The sequence below is a fragment of the Parasteatoda tepidariorum genome, chromosome 4 (genome assembly GCF_043381705.1).
Source record: "Parasteatoda tepidariorum isolate YZ-2023 chromosome 4, CAS_Ptep_4.0, whole genome shotgun sequence".
NCBI lineage: Eukaryota > Metazoa > Arthropoda > Arachnida > Araneae > Theridiidae > Parasteatoda > Parasteatoda tepidariorum.
Genome location: NC_092207.1, coordinates 10,527,851 through 10,539,554, shown reverse-complemented (window position 1 = coordinate 10,539,554; position 11,704 = coordinate 10,527,851). Strand labels below are relative to the sequence as shown.

Sequence of the window (11,704 nt, the reverse complement as noted above, 5' to 3'; positions counted from 1 at the left end):
AGTTAGTTCTTTGTTAGTTTAATTATCAAATGGAAAAATAGAGCAAATTTCAACTTGTTCAAAAAATAATAACAGGGAAAAAAGACTGAAATAAAAATTAGCAGGTTAAGGCTCAACTTTCCAGTTCAAAGGCTGGATAAGGACTGAAGATGACATCATCAGATGTCACTATGCAAACAATTCTTTTTCAATTGAGTATCTGCACCACTGCCACATTGTTATAGAAAATAGTGGTTATTTAGAAAACTTTGTTTTATAGTTTTTCTTAGCTAGTAGTGCCATTAATCAAAACTAATTTTAAAACTTGGTAAGAATGAATTTTATGAAATAAGTAAAATACAACAAACCACACATTTCTAAACCTTTACTTTTTTTTCTTTTTTCAAATTATTGGTTATTTATGGGATAACAGGTAATAAGAGTATAGAGAGGAACAATCAATTTCACTGAGCAGCTGCCACTATAAATAAATTCCTAAAGAAATTCAGGGCTGATTGTGCTCCGGAAAAAATCCAGATTTTTCGCTAACAGTGATCCGGAAGTTTCCGGAGTTCGAAGGTTCAGACGTTTCAAAAAATCATTGATCACAGAAGTTTCCGGAAATCAAATTTTCAAAGGTGGAACTTAAAAACACAGTTTATTTTATTTGTTTGTAAGGGAGAGCCAGAGATATACTTTATAAGCTTATATTCATGATTAATATTCATTTTTTATCAGTAAATAATTGTTATAATCACAAACTCAAGAAAGAAAGACATATTTGTAAATTTTAATTACTTCTCCAGGTCATCGTAGGTATGTGTAAATGATATAGGTATATGTAAAATTTTAAAAATATTTTAAGTGAACTAAGAAATAGTGAGAAAAAAGGGAAAAAAACATGTTTGAATTTTTTTCAATTTAAACTTTTTTTTTAACTCAAGAAATTTTCCGGAATTTTGACTTGGGCTCACAAAATGAAAATGTAATGGACATATAGTTGGTTGAAAGTAAGAACTCCCCAAGCCATTTTTTTTAATAACCGTCGATGAACAGCCGACCCAATATTGGGTTTACGACTACTAATGTTCAACTCCGTAGCTTTGTAATTTTGAATCAATCGAGAAGACAAGGAAACTCCTGGATCAATACCCCCAAAGGTATGATTTGATATGGGAACATGGAGGACTTTGAGACTCGACAGATTTAACGTGCACCAATCACCATTTACTACACGGAGTCTTCGGTCGGCTGGGATCGAACCCACAACCTCTAACCTCCCTACTAACTAGGCTACCACCCCCCTAGTCATTTGTCTGGACCCCTGGCGGTGACTATCGTAATGAGGTATAACTATTTCAAGTAAGGATGTGGGGGCATTGCGAAGGACAGGTTTTGGCTAAGGGTCAGCAAGAGAAAGGGAATATTTTTATAGTCTATTGTGTTACCCCTAGAGTGAAAAGAAGCTACCCTCCCTATTCTTGTTTCTATAGCAGCAGACAGACTCAGGTGGGGAGAGTTCTTACTGTAGACAAACTCTACATTTATGAATCAATATCTGGGTTGTTAAAAAAGACAGACTCCAAAATAACAGTAGAACAAGGAATCTTCAAAATTTATCCAGAAAAAAAATACATATAAATATGCACATTTATTTACACAAATAAAAAATTTAACATAATATGAATTGAGTGAAGTGTTTTGTCATTCTATAATTAAATTTGAAGAAAGATTGCATTGATTTTGTTCAAAACAAATCAAAATGCATCTTTTAACTACAGTTTATTTAGTCAACATTTAAATTTGGCATTTGTACTAATCTGTGATTAAACTGAAACTTTTTTAGCAAAAACTATATCTAAGGATTAAGATTCAGCAACAAAAAAAATTTTTACTTTATAAAGAAATTTGATTTTCATACCAATGACACTAAAAGCTAATTTTAAAAAAATAATTTTCTCTGTTTAAGAACTGCTTTTAAGTAGCCATCAAATATAGCAATTTTATCACAAGTATAAAATGTTTTGTCAGTCTTGAGGGTAAACAGCTTGGAACCATGGGCGTGGAAGGTATCGAATGCCGTCAAAACGCTCAAAATGAAGTTCAATCATTGGATGGATTACCTATAAGGATAAAAAATAAATATGTATTAAGAGCATGTAATAAAAAAGATGAAAATATAGTCTTTTTACTCATATTGTTGCAGATTAATAGAGGTTTCTGTAACTGGAAAGAAATATTTAAATGTAAAAGATAAATATTAAAGTGCTAAAATAAGAAAATGATACTACAGTAGACATATAATAGTTACTCACTAATAAAGTGTGTACCATACTTCTTTTCTTCACAATACCTTGAAATTAAACCAATCTTTATTCACCATTTTAGTAAATGCTCAGCAATAAAAAATTGACTCCACAGTCATGTTAAATCTTTTCACGGTCAACAAATTTACTTCATAAACAATAACATATTGAAGTAAACATTCCCAATATAACAATTCCAAAGAAAGTTCATCATCACCATAGTTGGCCAGACAGCCCAATGTGAGCCAATGCCATCCTCTGAAGATTTCTCCATGATGACTTCTGATTTATCTTTGATCTCCAGTTCTTTTCATCAATTGCGAGAAAATCAGACTCCACTGAGTCAGCCCATCTCAATCGCGGCCTTCCCCGCTTTCTTTTTTCCATTGGGTCTAAAAAGCAGTATCTTTTTTATTGTGATGTCATCACTCATTCGAATCAGGTGAGTGATCCAATTAATTCTATTTATTTTTATGTATTTAATAATATCAGGTTGTTTATAAATCTTGTACTGTTCAAAGTTAAATCTCCTTCTCCAGTTATTGTTTTCATTTACACCACCAAGTACACTCCGCAAAATCTTTCTCAAATATTGCAATACAATTTTCCTCCAATTTTGTCATTGTCCAATATTCAGAGGCGTATGTCAAGACTGGACGGACAACAGTTTTGTAGATTAAGAACTTTGTTTTTCTAGAAAGAAACCTAGATTTAATGAATCTTTTCAGCCCCATTCGCCAGATAGTCGGTTTTTTATTTCAGGAGTAATTCTGTTTTCAATGGTAATAATTGATCCTAAGTTAGTAAAACTCCTCACTGTTTCAAATCCATAAGAATTTATTTTAAAGTAGGGGTCTGGGACTCTGTTTCTTGAGAATAACATGTATTTTGTTTTCTATACATTTATGACTAAGCCCATTTGCCTAGAAAGAAAGTCATATGCCTCTATTTAAACTACAGTCTCGCATCCAGGCACCACATCAAAACTACTTTTAACTTTCTTAAATCATTCATGTAGTGTAGATATGATTGAAAAAAAATATCCAGGCAATTCTGGGTAAATTTATACTTCACCTTCATTTTTTTTAAAAAAATTAACAAATAAAACATTGAAGGTATTAAGTCAAAACTTTTGCTCTTTCCACTCTCCTGATCATTACACCACACTTATCTGTGTGATTATTATTGTCTGAATAAAAACAAAATTCTTGTAAAACTGGTGCAGATGCATAACAAATCATAGCCAAACTATATTTGAATAACTAAAAGAATACTCTGAATGGATAACAAATATTTATAGATATAAAACATACAGCAAGGAGTAAATTAAAATGCACCGTTTTATCTATTAATTTTTAAGCACGTTCTAATCAGCAATATAACTTACCTGTGTATCTGTAATAATTTCAATATTTTCTTGAGGCACGTAAGTTAACTGAGGAATTAACCTATCTCTTGTATCAACCAGAATAGAATAATTGGGCATATCACGCCAATGCTGAAACAATAAAAACACAAAAATATTTTAAGATTTTGCCACAAAAATAAGTAAACTACAATTTACTTCATGATAACTTCAAAAGAATAGTATTGTCCTATAAAAATAATGAATGTTTTGGAGGAAAAAAAACTCAAATAATTACAAAACAATAACCTCCTAAACAAAGCAAAAAGAAAATGAAAAGAGCACAGAGAATGTCACAGAAACAAAAATATCATTTCAATATCATAATGATCATTCAATACATATACATAACATCATCCAATAAAAATAATGAACGTTTTGAAGGAAAAAAATTCTAATAATTAAAAAAGAATAACCTCCTAAACAAAGCTGAAAGAACCTGAAAAGCAATACTTATTTTTAACAATCAAAAATAAAAAAAATTATTCAAGTTAAAGAATCCAGATTATTTATATTTTACTTTTATTTCACTACATCAAAGACAAAAGTAAAAATAGTAAAATTTTAGTTTAGCCGAAACAAAAAAAAGAACAAAAATACACTACAACTCATCACTATCCTAATTCAATTATCCGTTTAAAAAAATGAATTTCAATGCATCACAATATTTTATTCTTTGCTATAACAGAAGTAAAAGCGAAAATATGATTTGCTGATATAACAATGCAGTTTAATAAATGAAAATCAAGAGATATATAAGATAAAAAAGTGAATCAGACTTACAGGGTTTTCTTTTCCGTGCATTTGTTCCAGCCATTCAATTGGTGCCTAAGGATGAAAGAGCAAGAATCTTAAAAGACAATTAAGAATGAACAATAGATATTATAATTTTAAACAACACGGAATATCTTTTCCATGTTTTGTCTAAATTGCACTATTTGTCAAATTTAGTAAAACCTAAGTATAAAATAAACTTTTTATAATAAAAGTAATGTTAAGGTTAAGAAATGCTAATTTTATTATTATTATTATTGCAGGATTTCACAGGATGTACAGAATGCAAAAGTATAAGACAATATTTTAATTAATTTTAATCATGAGATCTGAATTTTACATTCTAAAATGCTATCTTGATGTTAAGGGCTCTAACATCTAAATATGCTTAATATTTGTATCGATATTTTAGGTTATGAAATCAAACATTATAAAGTACTCTCTTAGAACAAACATACTTTGATTCTTAATGAATATGAATTTTTGATCATCGAAACATGAAAAATTTCCACAATCCGGAAAATATAATCCCAGAAATCAGGAGAACCGTCAAAAATAGATTTAATAATTTATAAAATAAATGTAATTTATAACTTTAATTAATAAATTTAATTAATAATAATAATAAACTGAATAAATGTCATTCAAAATAATTTTTAAATTTAAGGTTAATTTTACTTTTTGCCACGTGTTTCAACTGCTTAGGCGAATCAAAAAAAAGTTTACACACATAATTATACAACTTATTTTTTTAAAAGAAAATACATCACAAAAAAACATAATTTTTAAAGTATTAAACTAGTAATGGTCAACAACAAAAAAATTTGAATTGCAAAGTTAACAAATAATTATTGCACTTTATGTTAGGTAATTTTATTATGAAATAATAACAAAATTGAATGAAATCAGAAATAACATTTTCTAAAGCAATAAAATTCCAAAAAAGATTCTTTTATACCTTCATTTATGATACATGAGAATGCAATATTTCTAATGTAATATTAGAACCTTTAATCAAAACGTTAGCCTCTTTTTTTAAAAAAGACCAATGTTATTTTTAATACACTTAATTACTATTAATATAATTGTTATCAAAAATTCCTTATGATACCTCAGAGTAAAAATCAAAAATAAACAAAGTAAAAATAATCAATAGAAAAAATTATGTAGATCGCTTACTCGAGCCTTTTCATCCCATCCAATTATTACACCTCTATAGTTCCATTTTCTGTGTCGTACAACTTGACCAACACGATATTTAACATTGGGATGCCTCAAGAGCCTCGGTTCTTGAGAAACTATAAATTTGACGAACCACAATAAATTAAATGCAATGCTATTTTGTAAGAATTTTAAACATAAAACTGCAGCCTTACTCAATGCCTTAAAGTGTACAATATAATTCAAGGAAATTTAGGGATAAATAAAATATGACAATTCACACAGTAAACTATTGTTAAATAACTAATAAATAATTAGCTGAGGCAAAATATAGAAAAAGAACTTAATACAGATATAATAATGTAATAAGCACAAATATAAATAGTTTACACCAAACTTATTTTTATTCGCACCAATCAAGATACTTTTGTCTGTTTTTATTCCCACATAAGACTTTATGATGATTAAAAGAAGCTTGCATATAACAAATATGAATAAATAAAACTAAAGCAAGATATTTGTGATCAACATAAAAACATATTTTGAATGTGAATGAGTCAAATTCGATAAATAATATCAGAGTTCTGCTTCAAGCATATAAAACACTATTAAGATTTGTAAGCAAAAAACTGGATATTAACCAAACCAAATTAATTTAATAAAATTAATTTTGTAATTTCAAATATAATATTAGTTCAGATTCAAGTTGAAATTTGAAAGTAGACATTTATGCACCAATGTTTAATTTCAACCACTCTTAAATTAAGGATTTGATTACAGCTATTTCTTTATTTTGAGCCCTTCCTTAACTTTACATTTCGCTATTTTCAAAGGATAATTTTTTTAATATGCATTATTAATATAGCAGCTGAGATAATAATAACATCTGTGGTTTAAAAGGTACTAGTTTCTTAACCGCATTAAGCAAAGAAATAAGACGAAAATACAAAAAAATTTCTTACAACCAAAATAACCATCTTTTTGTTTGAACCGTAGTACTTCTAGAGCAGGAGACTCTCCCAAATCATCTAAAACTAAACTGGTATCAGCAGCTCCATAATCAATGTCCAATAGATTGGAAACCCATTTCTTCCAAGATTCTAAAGTCAGATATTCATCATAGAAGTTGGTGATGCGGGTAATTAATCTAAAAACAAAATAAGACCAAAAAGCAAATTTTAAAACACATTAAATAAATTATTATTTTATTACTATTTGCATTTTTTATTGGCATACAAATTCCCAAGCATAATTCTAAAATTATTTCATTTCTATTTCTTCAATTATGTTGTTATTGTTGTTAATTAACGTCACATTAGAGCTGCACAATGGGCTATTGGCGACGGTCTGGGAAACAGCCCGGAGGATATTCCGAAGACATGCCATCACAATTTTGATCCTCTGGGGAGGGGATGGCACCCCTGCTTCGGTAGCCCGACGACCTGCGCTTGAAGTCGAGCACCTTACGGTAGCACAGTTTAACGAGACCACAGCCAGTGATGATTGACTTCGGTGATCTGCTGGGAGCCGTGTCTTAACGATCAATCCACTGCGGGACCTTTCCTCAATTAAAAAAAGTAGGGTGAGGATATAGAAATCTTTACTAATGTAAATTCCCGAGCCGTGATGGCTCAGCATTCACCCTCCATTGAGGTAAACTGGGTCCGAATCCCAGCAGAGGCTGGTTGATACGAATTTCGCTTCCAGCTTGCACCAACCACAGTGCTGATGTAAAATAACCTCAGTGGTAGATGGATCATGGGAGTCCCCTTGCCATCCGGCTAACCGTGGGAGTTTTTCCGCTCCATTTCAAGCAAATGCGGGTTAGTTCCATCAAAAGTCCTTCACAAAGCCAAACTTCCCCCAATACTCGATCCAGGAGTTCCCTAGTCTTCTGGATTGGGTTAAAAATTACAAGGCTAAAGAGATGAACGCTAGTCATCATAAATCCCAAAAATTGTGTCGGCTGTTCAACGACAGTTATAAAATTTCAAATAAAATTATTTCCAGTCAAATTTAGTATCTTTTACTCTTAATAGTACATCAGCATTCTTAACATAGCTTTCGATAACTAAAGAGCAATAGTAGTTGGAATTACAGAATTTGTTCATTTGTTTGTAGTTGGTAACAGCTCTTTCAAGTTGTGAACATGATCCTTATGGGTATCATGAACATTGGTCCCTATAGGTAACAGATAAATAATCAACTTCAATATTATGATTTATTGATATTTAGCTGTACACAATATTTTTCCAATTTAGCAAACTTATATTATTTTTTACATAAGTCAATATTTTTGTTATGTCAACAGAATTTATTAACACGCACGATAACAAAACATTTTAACAACAATGACAAAACAAAAATATTCTTAACAATTAAGAGAAGAAAGCTAAATATTTTGTTTGATATAATTAATTTTCAGCATAAATTATTTACCACTTGCATTTTTATTAAAAATTTGATTTACATTATTGTAAATAGACAGATTGAATGTTTAATTTAGAGTCAACTAAAACTTTTACTAAGAAATACTTCTGCGCAACAAATAATAATAAAATTATACTATAAAATAAAGCATTTAATTTTTCTTAACAATTCAAGCTTTTTTAAAACAAAAACAAAAAATACAGGAGCTGCAAAATTTTAAATATTTTTTTATTCTTTCACAATAGGAATGTGATCAGGGGAAAAAACGTAAAAGCATTTAAAGAAGAATCTGACTACATAAATTTTATTAACCAATTCAATATTTATCTTACTTATTTATAGCATATGACCGACTCGATTCGACATTTCCCCAATTATTGACGAGAAAATATTGCAAAGGGACACAAGTGCACAAAACGAAAAAAATTAGTACATCTGAGAAAGTTAACGTCATCTAATTAAATATAAATTAGGGTAACTTTGCATTCTAAAAATTAATGACAATTTTATGATAAGTCCCGCTTTAAATTGTTATTTATAGTACAACATGACAAACTGAAAACGAAAACACACGTCATTATTTATTGTTTATTATTGCTATTTAAGTTTAAGCTTTTGACTGCTTATTTTTGTTTTTTTTAGATCCAAAATCATCTTCATTATTTTCAATAGAAATAGACTCAAGAATTATGTTTTCACTAGATTTTTTCAATCATAAAACATAAAAAAAATTTAATATGTAAATTTTAAATTGATATTCAAGTGTTTAGTTAAAAATATTTTTCTTAAATATTTTGTTTGTAACCACATATATAAAACCATAGAAAATTTGAATATACGAACCATTGTAATCAAACAGTTTTTTGAGTTTTCTATTTTAATCTCATATTTCATATGATATTTCCCTTATTCTCTTCAAACTGAAAAGAAACCAGAGTGTATTTCGCATCCATCCGACATCGAACACGAGTGATGCAATAAGGTCGTGTTTAACAAACAAAAAAGTGATAAAGAGAAAAAGGAAAAATTTCTGATTGTTTTTATTGAAAACGTTTAATTCGAAAGTAAAGTAAATATGCCTGATGATAAAGAACCCAAAAAGTTAAAGGCATGTTGTGCTTGTCCAGAAACAAGAAAAGCTAGAGATGCTTGGTATAGTATTATTTTAAAATTAAATTTTTTTTTTAAAAATTTCTTCATAATGTTTTTAAATTATATTGCAAAAAATTTGACTTATTTTCACCCTTTAATTTAATTGTAAAAGAATGCACATTTTGCGTAATCATTGAAAGAGGAAGAAAAATTAATTACTGTGCCTATTAGGAGAAAAAATAAAAACTCACAAATGAAGAAAAGCTTTTTAAAAAATGACAAAAGAGTGTTGATGTGTTATGAAATGTTACATATTTTTACTACTTCGTCAATGTTTTATTTCAGACTTGTTCTATACCATTTAAGCAAAGGCTTTCTCTTTAATATTTTTTTTTTTTTTTTTGGAAAGATTTTTGTATTTTGCACCAGTGCTAAAAATGTGGCCAAATTTTCGCTTTCACCAGGCACATGAGGAACCAAAAAAAATCACTAAAGTTAACTCAAAGTATATTTCTTTATAGTCATCTCTGTGCAAAACACTGTACTTTTTTTATTTAAATTTTGGCATTATGTGGATGGTAATTGATGAAAGACACCATTTCAGATTATGTTTAATAAATATTTGTATTAATGAAGAGTGCGGGATGCAGAGAAAAGACGGGGGATATTTCTGTATCGTGATCTATAGCGCCAACTACGATCACCAAGGTGCAAAATAGATTTTAAACTTCCAAAAATTTTTTTAAAAAAACATGCAAGTGTTTGCCCGGGGTCGACTACGAGTTATACCTTTCGAGTTCGTGTGAAGTAATAACAAAATTATCGAAATTTTATCTTGCATTACTGAGTAATTGTTTCTAAGAAAGTAGTTTGTAGTAAGTAGATTTGTAGTTTGTTGTAATTTAAATTCATATTCAAAAAGATAATTACTAAAAGATTAAATAAAAAGTTTAATATGGTAAACTTGTAATAATAATTCCAATTAAACTTCTTAAATTTAAAGTTTAATTAAAGTGGGATCATTACTGAAAGTTTGAAATTTATAGATTGATTTGTGATTTAGAGGTTTTGTTAGCATCAAAGTTAAACATACAAAGTTTTAACGTGTGAAATAGTAGGTACTGAAGTTTAAATTTGTACTTTAATTGGTAATAGTTTTGATATCTATTGGGTTTACTGTTGAATGTAATTGCTAAAAGTAAATCTGTAAATAATTTGATTTCATGTAAATTTTGTATTTAGAAATTTCAGTATTTTCCATATAGATAACTTTTGTGTGTTAACTTTTTTTTTTGCTTAAGCTAGCCAAATGTACAAATATTGTTATTGCCTATGTAATGTGAAATATTGTCTAGATTTGATGGGTTTTTTCTTGTTATTGATAAACAAGTTTAGATATGGTTGAGCCTGTGTATTTTTCAAAAAACTTAAATTTATATTTGAAAATATTTTAGTGCTTTTCTAGTGATTAAAAGGCAATAATAGTAATTATATTTCAGTTGATTTTTTTTAAGTATAGAACATGTAAAATTTGAGTTATTTTGTTTTGTAACAAACATTATTTTGAATTTTTTTTTTAAGAATTAGCTATTTTTGAAATTTAAAGTGTAAAGCGAACTTCTTGCATTTTGAACATTTGCTAGAATTTCATTTTAATTAAACTTGCGTAGATTTGAAAGTTTAATGTCTTGAAGATACTATTGAAATTTAAATTTGAAAGTTTGGGAAGTAATTAAGATTGAACTTCTAAATTTAAAGTTTGATATTTACTTCTGGTTAAACTGGTTCTGGTTTACTTCTGGTATGTATTAGTATGTTATTATGAGAACATAAATTTAATTACTGATATTAATGCTAATATTGAATTTAGAAAATAAAGATTTTAAGTCCTGATTTTGTGATAAAGTTGAGTTAAATGATTTTAGAAATAAAAAGTTTAAAACTTTGAATCAAAATTTTATAGTTCAATTCAATTGACTTGGAAGCTGTATATTTATGTTCATTTTCGCTTTTCGTATATTTATGTTGATTTAATAGCTGTTAATTTTCAATTTTTCAAAATGCATACATTTAATTTTTGGAATTGAATTTTATCTGATTTATACTTCCCTTTTCTTTCTTTTTTTGAGATTGTATGTATGTGGAAACTGAAATTTTTAGAGGAATGTTTTATTATACTTTCAGTTACTTATGTATATTCAATAAAGTAATCTGATAGTTTCAATTCTACTGATATGAATATTTTTCAAATTCCTAAGATTTAATTTGAAAAATAGGTTGTGTTCCTAGAACTTTTGATATAAATTTGTTAAAGTTCAAAAATATGTGTATATGTCTATAAATAAGGCTTTTAATACTATATATGAGATAGTGGTGAGTTAATAAAATAAAAACCAACTTGTTTATGTTCTTATAAAAAATGTCTTAAATTTCCATTTGAAGACATTATATAGGGCTTAAATAAAATTCAAATTATAGAAGTTGAGGATTGAATTAAAATAGTTGAATTTATAGATTGTTTAAAAACTTGAGTTAATGACTACTAATTTTACTAAAC

The 11,704-nt window shown here is 28.2% G+C and overlaps 1 protein-coding gene across 1 annotated transcript; it reads right to left on the bottom strand.

Moving 5' to 3' along the window:
• Positions 1-1,582: 1,582 nt before the first annotated feature.
• On the bottom strand, positions 1,583-8,769 carry LOC107442400 (uncharacterized). The gene is made up of 6 exons (XM_016055963.3): positions 8,388-8,769; positions 6,588-6,772; positions 5,644-5,762; positions 4,474-4,518; positions 3,673-3,783; positions 1,583-2,102 (listed from the first exon to the last, which is right to left on the bottom strand). The coding sequence occupies exons 1-6, from the start codon at positions 8,507-8,509 to the stop codon at positions 2,007-2,009; spliced, it is 678 nt and encodes a 225-aa protein (XP_015911449.1). The 5' UTR covers positions 8,510-8,769; the 3' UTR covers positions 1,583-2,006.
• Positions 8,770-11,704: the final 2,935 nt, after the last annotated feature.

What these genes read in the sequence shown, in the direction of transcription:
- LOC107442400 (XM_016055963.3), bottom strand. Translation starts at nt 8,509, where the DNA reads ATGACGTTAACTTTCTCAGATGTACTAATTTTTTTCGTTTTGTGCACT. An exon ending in AAAAGATGGTTATTTTGGTT is followed by an intron (nt 5,763 to 6,587) that starts GTAAGAAATTTT and finishes TCAAATTTATAG; the next exon opens with TTTCTCAAGAACCGAGGCTC. An exon ending in AAATTATTACAGATACACAG is followed by an intron (nt 2,103 to 3,672) that starts GTAAGTTATATT and finishes TTATCCTTATAG; the next exon opens with GTAATCCATCCAATGATTGA.